The sequence below is a fragment of the Aethalodelphis obliquidens genome, unplaced genomic scaffold (assembly GCF_003676395.1).
Source record: "Aethalodelphis obliquidens isolate GAN/ISIS:26980383/991018 unplaced genomic scaffold, ASM367639v1 scaffold55, whole genome shotgun sequence".
NCBI lineage: Eukaryota > Metazoa > Chordata > Mammalia > Artiodactyla > Delphinidae > Aethalodelphis > Aethalodelphis obliquidens.
In genome coordinates, this window is record NW_020837999.1 from 4,530,552 (window position 1) to 4,546,978 (window position 16,427).

General features: G+C 40.7%; 1 protein-coding gene across 1 annotated transcript in view; it reads right to left on the reverse strand.

Moving 5' to 3' along the window:
* PAPPA2 (pappalysin 2) overlaps positions 1-16,427 on the reverse strand; it is a 282,414-nt gene that overhangs the window by 163,013 nt on the left and 102,974 nt on the right. The window contains exon 4 of the mRNA XM_027086240.1: positions 1,227-1,520. Coding sequence (XP_026942041.1) covers positions 1,227-1,520 — 294 coding nt within the window. The remainder of the gene's footprint in view (positions 1-1,226; positions 1,521-16,427) is intronic.

Sequence of the window (16,427 nt, forward strand, 5' to 3'; positions counted from 1 at the left end):
CTTTTAGAGCTGGTAAAATTTCCTATTAGGTACACTTTTCATAGGGTTAGAAAAGGAGTTATCTTAGCTTCCAGGCCTTCTTCCATGAAGGCCCACCAGTGAAACACTCCCCTCGGCTTCTTACATGTTTCCTCTGTCCACTTCAAAGGTGGTGCCTAAATAGCTCTGCCCTCCGCACCCCATTGTCTGGTCTCTCTGCCCCGGCAAGGGCCACTGTGTGCTTGTTGGGAGAGGCAAGGATGCTGGTCCTTATGAATTTGATGTACCTGAACCATGCACCAAGATGAGGCTTAGATAGGAATATATTGATGGGTCACCGACAGGACCAGCTCAGCACTTTTTCTTCCCTGCAAAAGCATGGTCAGCATCTGTCCGTTATCTTTTCTTTCTTTTTTTTTTTTTTTTTGGATAGTTATCTAGAACTTATCACCAAGAAGCCCCTGGATGTTATAGAAAAATTACTTCCTTCCTTCACCACTGGAATAAGTCATCAAATCACATCAGTCCTTAATTTTAGGGATAAATTTCAGTCCATTATCAGGAGATGATGAGTAGTATTACTTTTTGACAGAAACAAGGGAGGTGTGAAAGGACAAAGAAGAAGCATAATCCAAGACAACAAAACCAGGACCAAGAAAGTACCGTTTTTTAAATGAAACAGTACCATGTTCTGTAGGCAAGCTAAGAATCAGCCCTTGTCTAGTGCTGGAAGAAGAGAATCTGATACTTTAAAAAATGACATAACAGAAAAAGGAACTCTGAGCTTAAAATTAACCAGGGCCATCTTCTTGACCAACTTCAGAAATAGTACAAAGAGCCACTTTGAACCAGAAACCTCTTTCTCCATCACCTTTGGACTCTCCTTCAGAGTAAATCCCTACGAATATGGGAAAGAAGCAAAATAACCAAGTTCTAGAGGTGAAAGGGCTCTCAAGAGGGCTTTTGGCTTTTTCCCTCTTTTTAACTGAGATAGAAATACACTTATCTTTTAATTTTTAGTGGAGGAGAATCTAGGCAATGAGACCCCTTAATATTTCAATATTTCTTTAAGTTCTTCAAAGACATGAAAAAAAAAAAAAGAATATGCCATGACAAATACACTTCAACTCTCTGGCATGAATGACTGCTTGATAATCCTCTCTAATTCCCATACCTCCACCCTCCCGGCCCCAAAAGGCTCCCATGTAATCTTAATAAAAACAAAGACATCAGGACTGTTGTGATACCTGTATAACTCATGTAGTTGCTGAATGGAGCCCCTGGGAAGTGGGTGAAGCCACAGGTGTCATTGATAGGCTCTGGGTCCTGGCACAGCTTACTCTTGGGAGTGGGGGCAGTGTCGGCACAGAGGTCTCCTGTATCCATGGACGGCACCGTCTCCCTGCAGGGGTCGTCACAGGATTCTCTTTCACTGACCCCTTTGAAGACATGGTAGAGTCCCAGGACATGCCCCACCTCATGGATCATGATGTTGGTGTGGCCAGGCATGCCATAATAGGCTGGGTTGAGGACAACACCACCTGTAATGGAAGGTTTGCAAACATCTCTAAGCATGTAATGAACAGCCACCCTCTGTCTGCTGATAAACATTGAATGTTCAATTCCAGCCTCTAAGGGGATGCTTTATAACTTCTAGTGGCACTCAGTCCCTGGTCTTCCCTCTGGCCACAAATACCTTCTGAACCAATCAGCAAACATGTCTTTAACCTCTGTCTTGGGTGAGTGCTGTATTAAATGCCAGGGATAATAATACAGACAAGGTGACATTATAGAGGGCCAGGATTCTCAGCCCTGGCTGTGCATTAAAATCACTTGTTGAAAAATACAGACGTCCAAATGCCAGCCCCAGTGAAATGAATCCAAACAGTTGAGGATGGGGTACATGCCTCAGTATTTTTTAAAACTTCCCAGGTTGAGAGCCATTGGTCTAAGTGAAAGCACATGCGATTCTCTGAGGACCTGAACAGCTATCTGACCTTCTAGAAGCTCAGTTTTGTTGTCGGTAAAGTGGAGATGAGAGCACTCCTTTTTTTTTAAAGCATTTGGCACATTGAAGGAGTTTAGTAAATGACAGTTGTACATGCTGCTTCTGATTTTATGACCCCTAATCTCAAGGAGCTAACAACCATTGAGACAAAAGACAAGTCCAACTGAACTACCATGAAATTCTGAATGTCATGGGCACTACAGGAATTTGCTCCACTCTCATTCCTCCCAAATCTCCCTGAGAACACCAAGGGAGGTGCTTCAGAGAAGAGTTCCATCCATTGCATCCAATCTGGGCTTAGATGAAAGACCTAGTGGTATCACTGTATATTACAAAAGAAAAGGCTAAGGATCTCTGAGTGTCCCAACTTCTATCTGTCTAGTTCCCAATCCCTGCTTCTCTCCTCTCCCCATTGAAGACTCTCCTTCTCCACCCCTAAACATTGTCAGGATCAGACCCATCTTCATCTCCAGTACCTGGAACAGGGAATGTCAACAGCTCTGGACCAACCCTCTGGTGTCCAGAGTCATCCTAGCTATATTTCCAGGCTGATCCTGCCCTTGTGTCCCAGATCCAATCCCAGTTCCCCAGACTTGCTTCATTCCTCCTACCTAAGTCCTCCCTGTATCAATAGTCTGCTGAGTATAGCGGGCCCCCCAGAAGAATAGCCCTGCCTTTCTTTTGCCAGATCATATTCAATATGTCCCATTCCTGAACTCTATACAATACCCTATAGACAACTACATACATGGTTTTATGGGCAGGATACAGTCACCAGGGTATCTGGTGCCACACCCATTGGTTTCTGTAATGGGCAGCTCAGTCTGCCTTATTAGGGACTACCTTATTGCAAAGGGCAGTTTCTAAATCCAAGTTCTAGTTTATTCTAGTCTGCCCAGACATGCTGACATTAACCAAGCCATGCTTAGACTTGTCCTGAGATATATTGTCTACTTTCACATCTAAAACAAAGCTAGACCTCATCTTCCTTGTTTATCATTTCTATTACTTCCAGTAAACATTCAACATTATTTTTTCCTTTTATAAAAATATATTCTGTATAATTTTATACATTTGTGCATCATTATTATATCAACCTATTAGGTAAAAATTAGTTTGAAAACAGATCTATTTCAAAAACATCCAGGGTGTCCAGTATTTGAATAAACCTGGTAAAATGAGATATTTCCATCTTTCAAGATGCCTTCCACTTCACGGTTACATATCCAGTTTCAGTAATAATTATCATCAAAGTTATACACCATTATGCTCTCAGTTCTCCAACAGCAATATCGACCTTCACATCAATGAGGATTCTAACAGAACACGTCTTTGTTCTCTCCAAATTGCCTATACCCATTTGCCAGAATCAAACTTTGAAAGGCTACAACTTGCCTATAAGTTTTGAGTATCTACGCTGAGTAGTTTTTCCCAAATTGTGTTCATAAACTCTGGTCCTGGGTGATACTTTGCAAAAAAAAAGTAGTATCAGTGGTTAAATATGCTTGAAGAAAGAAAGGTAGCATGCCATACGTTCTCTGGAAGATTCACATTGTACCTGAGAACTGTTTTGTTAAAGGTTCTGAAAAGTCCTGCAGCAATTTTGTTTAATCCTTTGTGCCCCAAATTTATTTGAACACAGAACCTGTTTGGGGTAGAATACTTTTTGACATCTGGAATACTGAATTACTCGGAGCGCAATGCATGAAATATTACCAAAGACCAAAAAGCCTCCCAATCAATAGTTATCTTCTATCCACATTCTTGCCCCTGAGCAAATGTCAAATACCTCCTCATCTTTTGGTAAGTCCAAGACAAGTTCTCTTGGGATCTCCTCCAGCAGCAGAGAAAGGAACTAGAGCTGAACAGAAGAAATAAGGTTCCAGGAAGAAGGGCTAGCAAAAGTAGCATGTGTCAAAGACATATGCTGGGAGTGTGGCCTTAGGGCACTCAAAGTGGATATGAGCATGGTCATGATAATAGTAGGCTTCTTATCAACCTCTAGAAGTCTCTGCCTCGAGTCCAAATGAGATTTTTCCAAATCTAAAAATATTCACAGTCTCCTTTCAATAAACCTGGTTATTTATAAGAGGAGGAAAAAGCATAAACATGCAAATCCTCAGCCCTGCCAGCAAATCTCCTCCATATCAAGGACAATTGGCCAGAGTTCTCAACCACAGCACCCTTAACACACATCCCCAAAGCAGGAGAATATAGATTTAACCACACGGCACTTAAATTTTAACGAAAAGCATAAGCCTTTGAACATATTTACTGACAGTTATACTTTTGATTCCAGGGAGATGATACTTCTAGCCCCAAATCATCTGTATGGAACACCTAGTAATGAGCTTAGTTACTATATAATTAGAATAGTGCATACTCTCATTCAGGAGTAAGTGCTGTGTACACCAACCTATGTTAAGGAAAAAGGCCAAGACCCTGGACCTCTTACAGTAATTCCGTCCAGTAGACCCCAAGGTTATAGACTAGAACTTAAGGACTTTGAAATGTGGTCCTGACCCTGACTAGCTGTGTGACACTGGCCCTGCTCTTTAACCTTTCCCAGGGTCTCTTCTGTAAAGTGAGGGGGCTACACAGGCTTATGGCTAAGAGTCCTTCCTATTCTCTTCCTGTGCCTCTGAGAGCTAGCATGCAGGACTGAGTGAGACAATCATAAAAACCACGTGGAGAAATTTGTGTTATGGACCGTCACCACCTCGGCTTGGTGAGTTGTGTTCCCAGACTCCCATCTCTCAGTAGCCTGAGAAGGGGAAAGGCTGGGAATGAGCAGCCGGAGACATCTACTCTCTATCTGCTACAGATGGTCAAGTGATCCACTTACTGCCTGTTCATCCTCACACCCTTCCCGCAAGGGTGCACTCTCCTTCCTCTCTCCTGAGCATGGGCGTCCCACCCTGTTCTCAATCCCTCTTTATTGCAGCTAAAACAAACTGGTTAAGTTATTAGGGGAGTGGGTTTTAATCACTCAGAGACACACACACTGATACACCCATATAGGGAAGAAAGACATTAACCTATTTCATGGTTTACTTTATAAAAGTTCTTTCACATTTTGATGAAAATAACACACACACACACACACCCCCCACACGCTCATGCCAAAGTCTGAGTGAGGCATAAGACTCAAAATCTAAAGAGGAATGTTGGTCAAAATTTAAAAAGAGGTGGCGCAGTGGTTGAGAGTCCGCCTGCCGATGCAGGGGACACGGGTTCGTGCCCCGGTCCGGGAAGATCCCACATGACGCGGAGTGGCTGCGCCCGTGAGCCATGGTTGCTGAGCCTGCGCGTCCGGAGCCTCTGCTCCGCAACGGAAGAGGCCACAGCAGTGAGAGGCCCGCGTACCGCAAAAAACAAAACAAAACAAAACAAAACAAAAAACACTGTTCATTTTTGTCTCTTCTCATCTGGAAGGATAAAATTAAAACATAATTGAGGGATAAATGTGGTGATAGGATGGGAGGGACGGGATTCCCTTTCCTACAATAGAATTCCTTCCTTTGTGTTCTCTGCTCTCATCTGCCATTTTGAAACAGGAAGTAGAAGGACATGTCAATATATGTTTCAACCATACCTTGGCCCTTCAGTCTTCACTCTGAGACACTATTAGACTATTAGACTCTCTCTACTCTCATTCACCTCCCCAACGCCTGTCCTACAAGGCTTCCTAGGGACTGACCACCAGACCAAGAGCACCTACTCAGGGGAAATTTTGAAGTAATAGTGTGAATTGAGGGGCAACATTTTGGAAATACTAACATTTCACCCAAGTGGTTCCTTGCCTCCCTCCCCCTTACCCTACTGCCAGACTCTCTTGCATACGTTCGTTACCTGCATTCGTTCATTACCTTACATTACAGAGTGAAAAGCAAGGAAAGAAGTCCTTTATCTGGATGTGAGATTTCCAAAACCTATACCATTCCCTGAGAGGACTCCATGGTTTAGCCAGCATGATGGATAAATGGAGGAAAGTAATCCTTGCCTGACATTACCAACACTACCACCACATTTTAGCCTAGAAAAGATTCTCCTAAGCTGGAGGAAAAGAGATAAAAAGGAAATAATGGGAATGTATAGATGGTGGCTGGTCCAGATAAAATGGACTGTAATCCATCTTTTGAGATCCCAGTAAAGGGATAAAGATTCAAGATAGGTGCATGTGATCTGACAACAGGGTTTTTTTTTCCTCATTCCAGTGATGGATTCCTGAGTAAGGAGCCTAGTTTTAAAGAATAATGCTGACCAGTGAGGCTAAGAGGGCAGGGTGATAGAGAGCCTTCCAGAGAATTCCTGAAGGTGAAGGACCCTGTGATAGGAACAAGGGTCATCTTAGGTTACCAGCATCACCTGATGACTAAGGACAAAATGGATCCTTCCATCTATGGCCTTGGCATTTATAAGTCAGCTCTGCAGTTAGATACAGACCCAGGCAAAAGAAACTCAATTGACTAAGAATAAATCTCTACTACCCAGCAACAGCGGGGCTCAAAATAAGTATAAAGTTCATTATAGAAGAATAAATAAAAGTTACATTTCTTGCATACCTGAATGTTGTACTGGAACGTGAACTCACTACATGCCAGTACCACTTACTTGTACATAGAACATAATATGAATGGGGCTTTCTGGATTTAGCAACTGGTGGCCATGTGTGGCGCAGCTGTTGCTTAATGGACTGGCGGGGAGCACAAATACCTTCTTAGGAGAACTTTCAGCCTTGATTATAAGAGACGAACTAAAACACTAAGACAGGGTTGTTGTGTGGTCCAGAGGATGGTGCAGGGGAAGAAAAGAGAGAAGTTGCTGATTAAAAGATTAAATCTCAGTAGCAGACAGCCAAGCTCCCAAAGTGATGCTGTATCCAAGTTCCAACTGGCTTTTCCCAGCTTAAGCACAAGACCGCCAGAGTAGCACGTGGCAAAGAGAATGATTCCCAAAGTCACTTCTATTAAAAACAAAACAAAACAAAAAGGAAACTCAGGCAGCTTGAGGAAAGGACATGAGTTGAAATGACTTTAAAAGAGTTCTGTAAAACTTTTAGGGCTGAATGTTATATGCCCATAAAACAAGGAGGTTCAGAGCTGGTCTGCAGGTGCCTCCATAATTACTTCCAGTTACTGGCTGAGACACACTCCCCCAGTCACACTCTGCAAGGAAGTGACAAAGCTATCAAAATGTGTGGGGCTCCAAGGAAGGAGAACTTTGGAGCAGGGCAAGGGAAGAAAGTGGCAGAGGTGGGCTGACAGACAAAGGGAAAGAAAGAAATGGAAAAGGTTAAAAAAAATCACAAGTGCTTAGAAAATGAAGCAAACTTTTAACAGAACCAGCCCAGGAACCATTCATCTCCAAATCTTATATTGGCTTCTTAGTTTTACAGCCTGTGGTCTCATTAGAAAGAAGTCCTAGTTCGGGACAAGACTGAACAAAGAGAAGAATGTGTAGAGGGTAAAGATTTTGCAAAGTCTGATGTCATTTTTTATCTCCTTTTAAACTCTTTCAGCCACTCCTACCCACAACTGGCAAGCACTCCAGGCTTGCTTTTTTTTTTTTTTTAACATCTTTATTGGAGTATAATTGCTTTACATTGCTGTGCTAGTTTCTGCTGTATAACAAAGTGAATCAGCTATACGTATACATATATCCCCATATCTCCTCCCTCTTGTGTCTCCCTCCCACCCTCCTTATCTCACCCCTCTAGGTGGTCACAAAACACGGAGCTGATCTCCCTGTGCTATGCGGCTGCTTCCCACAAGCTATATATTTCACATTTGGTAGAGTATACATGTCCATGCCACTCTCTCACTTCATCCCAGCTTACACTTCCCCCTGCCCGTGTCCTCAAGCCCATTCTCTGCATCTGCATCTTTTATTCCTGTCCTGCCCCTAGGTTCTTCAGAACCTTTCTCTTTTTTTTTTCTTAGATTCCATATATATGTGTTAGCATACGGTATTTGTTTTTCTCTTTCTGACTTACTTCACTCTGTATGACAGACTCAAGGTCCATCCACCTTACTCCAAATAACTCAATTTCGTTTCTTTATATGGCTGAGTAAAATTCCATTGTATATATGTACCACACCTTCTTTATCCATTCATCTGTCAGTGGACACTTAGGTTGCTTCCATGTTCTGGCTATTGTAAATAGAGCTGCAATGAACATTGTGGAACATGACTCTATTTGAATTATGGTTTTCTCTGGGTATATGCCCAGTAGTGGGATTGCTGGGTCATATGGTAGTTCTATATTTAGCTTTTTAAGGAACCTCCATACTGTTCTCCATAGTGGCTGTATCAATTTACATTCCCACCAACAGTGCAAGAGGGTTCCCTTTTCTCCACACCCTCTCCAGCATTTATAGTTTGTAGATTTTTTGATGATGGTCATTCTGACTGGTGTGAGGTGATACCTCATTGTAGTTTTGATCTGCAATTCTCTAACAATTAGTAATGTTGAGCATCCTTTCATGTGTTTGTTGGCAATCTGTGTATCTTCTTTGGAGAAATGTCTACTTAGGTCTTATGCCCATTTGGGGGCAAATATTTTATCCCATTCTGACGGATGTCTTTTCATCTTGTTTATGGTTTCCTTTGCTGTGCAAAAGCTTTTAAGTTTCATTAGGTCCCATTTGTTGATTTTTGTTTTTATTTCCATTTCTCTAGGAGGTGGGCCTAAAAGAATCCTGCTGTGATTTAAATCATAGAGTGTTCTGCATATATTTTCCTCTAAGAGTTTTATAGTCTCTGGCCTTACATTTAGGTCTTTAATCCAATTTGAGTTCATTTTTGTGTATGGTTTTAGGGAGTGTTCTAATTTCATTCTTTTACATGTAGCTGTCCAGTTTTCCCAGCACCACTTATTGAAGAGGCTGTCTTTTCTCCATTGTATATTCTTGCCTCCTTTATCAAAGATAAGGTGACCATATGTGCTTGGATTTATCTCTGGGCTTTCTGTCCTGTTCCATTGATCTATATTTCTGTTTTTGTGCCAGTACCATACTGTCTTGATTACTGTAGCTTTGTAGTATAGTCTGACGTCAGAGAGCCTGATTCCTCCAGCTGTGTTTTTCTTTCTCAAGATTGCTCTGGCTATTCGGGGTCTTATGTGTTTCCATACAAATTGTGAAATTTTTTGTTCTTGTTCTATGAAAAATGCCAGTGGTAGATTGATAGGGATTGCGCTGAATCTGTAGATTGCTTTGGGTATTATAGTCATTTTCACAATGTTGATTCTTCCAATCCAAGAACATGGTATATCTCTCCATCTGTTTGTATCATCTTTACTTTCTTGCATCAGTGTCTTATAGTTTTCTGCATACAGGTATTTTGTCTCCTTAGTTAGGTTTATTCCTAGGTATTTTATTCTTTTTGTTGCAATGGTAAATGGGAGTGTTTCCTTAATTTCTCTTTCAGATTTTTCATCATTCGTGTATATGAATGCAAGACATTTCTGTGCATTAATTTTGTATCCTGCAACTTTCCCCAATGCATCGATTAGCTCTAGTAGTTTTCTGGTAGCATCTTTAGGATTCTGTATGTATAGTATTATGTCATCTACAAACAGTGACAGTTGTATTTCTTCTTTTCCGATTTGGATTCATGTTATTTCTTTTTCTTCTCTGACTGCTGTGGCTAAAGCTTCCAAAACTGTGTTGAATAATAGTGGTGAGAGAGGGCCACCTTGCCTTGTTCCTAATCTTAGTGGAAATGGTTTCAGTTTTTCACCATTGAGAATGATGTTGGCTGTGGGACTGTCATAAATGGCCTTTATTATGTTGAGGTAAGTTCCCTCTATGCCTACTTTCTGGAGGCATTTTATCATAAATGGATGTTGAATTTTGTCAAAAGCTTTTTCTGCATCTATGGAGGTGATCATATGGTTTTCTCCTTCAATTTGTTAATATGGTTTATCACATTGATTGATTTGCATATATTGAAGAGTCCTTGCATTCCTGGGATAAACTGCATTTGATCATGGTGTATGATCCTTTTAATGTGTTGTTGGATTCTGTTTGCTAGTATTTTGTTGAGGATTTTTGCATCTATGTTCATCAGTGATATTGGCCTGTAGTTTTATTTCTTTGTGACAGCTTTGTCTGGTTTTGGTATCAGGTTGATGGTGGCCTCATAGAATGAGTTTGCAAATGTTCCTCCCTCTGCTATAGTTTGGAAGAGTGTGAGAAGGATAGGTGTTAGCTCTTCTCTAAATGTTTGATAGAATTCACCTGTCAATATATCTGGTCCTGGGCTTTTGTTTGTTGGAAGATTTTTAATCACTGTCTCAATTTAAGTGCTTGTGATTGGTCCGTTTATATTTTCTATTTCTTCCTGCTTCAGTCTCGGAAGGTTGTGCTTTTCTAAGAATTTGCCTATTTCTTCCAGGTTGTCCATTTTATTGGCATATAATTGCTTGTAGTAATCCCTCATGATTCTTTGTATTTCTGCAGGGTCAGCTGTTACTTCTCCTTTATCTTTTCTAATTCTATTGATTTGAGTCTTCTCCCTTTTTTTTTCTTGATGAGTCTGGCTAATGGTTTATCAATTTTGTTTCTCTTCTCAAAGAGCCAGCTTTTAGTTTTATTGATCTTTGCTATCGTTTCCTTCATTTCTTTTTCATTTATTTCTGATCTGATCTTTCTGATTTCTTTTCTTCTGCCAAATTTGTGGTTCTTTTTGTTCTTCTTTTTCTAATTGCTTTAGCTGTAAGGTTAGGTTGTTTATCTGAGATTTTTCTTGTTTCTTGAGGTAGGATTGTATTGCTCTAAACTCCCCTCTTAGAAATGCTTTTGCTGCATCGCATAGGTTTTGCGTTGTCGTTTTTTCATTGTCGTTTGTTTCTAGGTATTTTTTGATTTCCTCTTTGATTTCTTCAGTGATCTCTTTGTTATTTAGTAGTGTGTTGCTTAGCCTCCATGTATTTGTATTTTTTACAGAGTTTTTCTGTAATCGATATCTAGTCTCATAGTGTTGTGGTCGGAAAAGATACTTGATACAATTTCAATTTTCTTAAATTTACTGAGGCTTGATTTGTGACCCAAGACATGATCTATCCTGGAGAATGTTCCATAAGCACTTGAGAAGAAAGTGTATTCTGTTGTTTTTGGATGGAATATCCTATAAATATCAATGAAGTCCATCTTGTTTAATGTGTCATTTAAAGCTTGTGTTTCCTTGTTTATTTTCATTTTGGATGATCTGTCCATTGATGAAAGTGGAGTGTTAAAGTCCCCCACTATGATTGTTTTACTGTCGATTTCCCCTTTTATGGCTGTTAGCATTTGCCTTATGTATTGAGTGCTCCTATGTTGGGTGCATAAATATTTATAATCATTATATCTTCTTCTTGGATTGATCCCTTGATCAATCCAAGATTGATCATTATGTCGTGTCCTTCTTTCTCTCTTGGAATAGTCTTTATTTTAAAGTCTATTTTTTGATGTTAGAATTGGCACTCCATCTTTCTTTTGGTTTCCATTTGCATGGAATATCTTTCTCCATCCCCTCACTTTCAGTCTGTATGTGTCCCTAGGTCTGAAGTGGGTCTCTTGTAGACAGCATATATACAGGTTGTGCTTTTGTATCCATTCAGCCAGTCTATGTCTTTTGGTTGGAGCATTTAATCCATTTACATTTAAGGTAGTTATCCTTTATGTATGTTCCTATTACCATTTTCTTAACTGTTTTGGGCTTGTTATTGTAGGTCTTTTCCTACTCTTGTGTTTCCTGCATAGAGAAGTTCCTTTAGCATTTGTTGTAAAGCTGGTTTGGTGGTACTGAATTCTCTTAGCTTTTGCTTGTCTGTAAAGGTTTTAATTTCTCTGTCGAATCTGAATGAGTTCCTTGCTGAGTAGAGTAACTTTTGTTGTAGGTTTTTCCCTTTCATCACTTTAAATATGTCCTACCATTCCCGTCTGGCTTGCAGATTTTCTGCTGAAAGATCAGCTGTTAACCTTATGGGGATTCCCTTGTATGCTATTTGTTGCTTCCCCTTGCTGCTTTTAATATTTTTTCTATTTAATTTTTGATAGTTTGATTAATATGTGTCTTGGTGTGTTTCTCCTTGAATTAATCCTGTATGGGACTCTCTGTGCTTTCTGGACTTGACTGGCTATTTCCTTTCCCATATTAAGAAAGTTTTCAACTATAATCTCTTCAAATACTCTCTCAGTCCCTTTCTTTTTCTCTTATTCTTCTGGGACCCCTATAATTCAAATGTTGGTGCATTTAATGTTGTCCCAGAGGTCTCTGAGACTGTCCTCAATCCTTTTCATTCTTTTTCTCTTTATTCTGCTCTGTGGTAGTTATTTCCACTATTTTATCTTTCAGGTCAATTATCCATTCTTCTGCCTCAGTTATTATGCTATTGATTCCTTCTAGTGAACTTTTAATTTCATTTATTGTGTTGTTCATCATTGTTTGTTTGCTCTTTAGTTCTTCCAGGTCCTTCTTAAATGTTTCTTTTATTTTCTCCATTCCATTTCCAAGATTTTGGATCATCTTTACTATCATTACTCTGAATTCTTTTTCAGGTAAACTGCCTACTTCCTCTTCATTTGTTTGGTCTGGTGGGTTTTTACTTTGATCCTTCATCTGCTGTGTGTTTCTCTATTTTCTCATTTTGCTTAACTTACTGCCTTTGGGGTCTCCTTTTCTCAGGCTGCATGTTCGTAGTTCCCATTGTTTTTGGTGTCTGCCCGCAGTGGGTAAGGTTGGTTCAGTGGGTTGTGTAAGCTTCCTGGTGGAGGGGACTCGTGCCTGTGTTCTGGTGGATGCGGCTGGATCTTGTCTTTCTGGTGCAGAACTACATCCAGTGGTGTGTTTTGGGGTGTCTGTGAACTTAATATGATTTTAGGCAGCCTCTCTGCTAATGGGTGGGGTTGTAGTCCTGTCTTGCTAGTTATTTGGCATGGAGTATCCAGCACTGGAGCTTGCTGGTCGTTGAGTGGAGCTGGGTTTTAGCCTTGAGATGGAGATCTCTGGGAGACATGGGGCTGGGAGGTCTCTGGTGGTTCAATGTCCTGAACTCAGCACTCCCACCTCAGAGGCTCAGGCCTGAAACCTGGCTAGAGCACCAAGACCCTTTCAGCCACAGCAACAAAGAATGGAGGAGCGTTTTTGTGTGGTCTGCTAGTCTTCTACTAGTCCCTGATTTTCCAATCCATTCAGGAAGCAGATTCCTGTTTTCATGTTGTATTGATTTTCTATTGCCATTGTTCTTTCAATGTCTCCTCAGCTATCCAGGGCTCAGCCACCTCACTCTTCTCGGCTGTGGCCCCTGGGGACTCAGAACTGCAATGTGGCCCAGCCTCCCACAGGGTTGGGGGAGGGACGGGGGTGGAGGCCCGCCCTAGGCCTGGCATCGGGGACAGGTGAACACCACTAGCCCTGCTCAAGCTATGGAAGAAGAACCTGCAATCTGGAGAAGAAGAACTGGCGTTCAGGCTGGACCACTCTGAAGCCAAGGCCACGTGGCACTTCCTCCTCATTAGATACTCCCAGTATCACATGGATGCCTCCCTCACTCCGGGCTTTCTAACACCTCCCATACCATGGGAGAAAAGTCATTTGATTAACGAAAACTGAAGATGTTATCACTGAGGCCTTGGAGACTTATGATGTACTCCTTTCCTTGTTTCTGGATGACGGTGGTGCTTCAAACACCCACAGCCTCATACTACAGAGTATAAACAGGAAAGGTATTTTCTACAATTGATTTATCAATTCAGCATTTATTGAGCATCTATTCAGTGTCAGGTACTGTTCTGGGCACTAAAGATTCAATGATTACTAGGACATATTTTAAGAAAGGCGATCTTTCAAGGCATCACACACAAAGGTGATTATTTATTCCACCTACTTATAAACGTATAAACCTATCTTTGGGACACCCCAATTTCAGGGCATTTAGTTCATACCCTAGGATAATTTTTTCCGAAGTTTCAATATCCAAGAGTGTTCACTATGTTTGAAATTCCAAGGCACCGAAAATTACCCCATTTGCTGAATATTATCATCTGACAAATAATCTACAGTAGCAGCCAGTGAGTAATTCCAAGGAACAGTCCTCATCCTGTTCATGTCCTGTAGCCTTTCTCATTAATGATGCTCTAAGTCCTCATATGGACATGGTGTGCTCCAGTTTACATGTCCTGTTTATTCCTTGTCTTGGGGAAGAATCACTCCACTCTGGCATAGTGAAGAGGGGACAGAGTGGAGAGGAACAAAATTGCTTTGCTCTAGCCCAACCATTCAGTGATTTGTTGCACCAGAGTGTGCTTCCCTTTACCTCCTGTGGATTCTTCTACCTCTCCCACGCTGGCTCCTGCACCCATACTCCACAGAAACAATTGGGCTGAGATTAACAGAGACTTCCCACTTGCCAAATCAATGTCTATTCCTCACCCGCATTGTGCACAAATGTGTCACAATTGATGTAACACCCTAATCTCAATGTCAACTGTTTGGTTAGGAGGAAGTCACGCTTTGTTCGGGTGAGGGGATCCCCTATAAAAGTTCTAGGTGAGGGAAGGATATCTCCCCTCAGAGCTCATGTCTGCTGCTTTTGTCTTCCCCTTACCCCCTCATGCAGCTATTGCTTTGCTTTCTGCCAGATGCTTGCCACATCTGCATCACCCCTGTGGTAGCTGTTCTCCAGTCCATCTGGCCCCATGACACCCACAGACCCTCGTCAGGCACTACCCGTCTCCCCCAAACTGCCAACAATCACTTATTCTTTCCTTCTGTGACTTATAAGGAGCCTCCCTTTGTTTCTTATAAGCTGCTTTACCATTGCAGGCAATTGGACACCTAAAAACACATTTTTTTTTTTCCCCTAGAAAGCCAACATCTTTCTAGGGCACTGAAAATCTCTAGGATGGAGATGAAGTAGGTGGGAAGGTAAGGGCCCAACCAGCAACAGCAGCCATGGTATTTGGAACTTCTATTGCTGCTGCTGCTGCTACTACTACTAATGGAGCTAATATTTATTGAAGCCCTACCATGTGCCAGGTAGTCTTCCTCATGCTTGTTATTCCCATTTTATATATGAGGTGACTTGCTCAAGATACATTTCTTCCTATCTTTCGGAAGCCATAGCCCACTCTATCACTCGAAGACATTTTTTTCCTCCGAGGGTCACATTATCTGGACTCCTTGGAAGATCCCATGTGTCTAAAGCCCCATTGTGAGCCAGGTTCAAGTTCCCTCCCACAAAGTTCTTGGGTCCCATGTGTTGAGGCATGTTGCTTATGATCTGATCAGGATCTCTGAATGTTCCTTGGCAGTACAGACATTCCCTAGAACAATTAAGGAAGATGGTTGGCTCAGAACACTCTGAAGTGCCTAACTTCTGTGCCAGAGAGTGACTGACTGTCCTCTCTAACCTGGCCAAGAAGCTCTTGTACATACTTCATCACTCTGAAGCAGTCATATTTGTGGGCCAGAAGGGACTTTCTCAAACCCCTCTCTCCTTTGTTGTCTGGTACACGCCTGAATCCTGCTCCTCCTTCTGCTTTTGTGGAAGTGCCTTTCATGGTCAAATTTGTAGAGATCCCAAATTCAACACCTCCAAAGCCAAACTGCCTCCCCTTTGCTCCTGCTTTTTCTATATTTTCTACCTTGGCACCATCATCCCCTCAATCAAACAGAACTCTTTTCTCCCCCATCTACTTATTTATGTGAACAAAGTTTCTCAGTACTTAGAGCTATAAAAGAAAAAAAAAGCAATATAAATGATGCTAAATCCTGTCTTATTATAGCAATAAATACTCTTCATCCACTGACACAAGAACTAATCTGGGAGAGAAAAGCCACTCTTGGCTCATTAAGTATGCATTTTCCACTTTGTTTACTAGTCATTAATCAACATTTTAAAATATTGTTTTGATCAATTTTGGACAAGGAATCATTTCAAAAGCTAACTCAATTGAGAACAAATTTTTAACATGTTATAACTTATGATCAATATCAATGTTAATATACTGCTTGTGATATTGTATTACAGATTTGCAAGGTACTACCACCAGAGGAAAATGGGTAAAGGATATGTGGAATCTCTTTGTACTATTTCTTACAACTATATGTGAATATTTAATGATCTCAAAATAAAAACTTTAATTAAAAATATCACAAAATGTTTATGTTTTTATTCAAAATATGTTTTTAGCAGAAAAATAGGTGACTAACTAAAGACTTTGAAAAAAGTATATTTATATGTTACATTAGTATAAAGTTCTATAGGAGCAATGAAATGGAAACAAATTCAAAGAGAAAAAAGGAGCAATGAATAATTTCTCAATGTTAAAAAAGTGCAAGGCCATGAGTTTTTTTAATGAATGATTATCAAATTATTATGTTACCAAAGATACATTTAGAAGAGTAGATTTAAAATGTATTTTTAAATGTCAATAATTTAAAATAATAT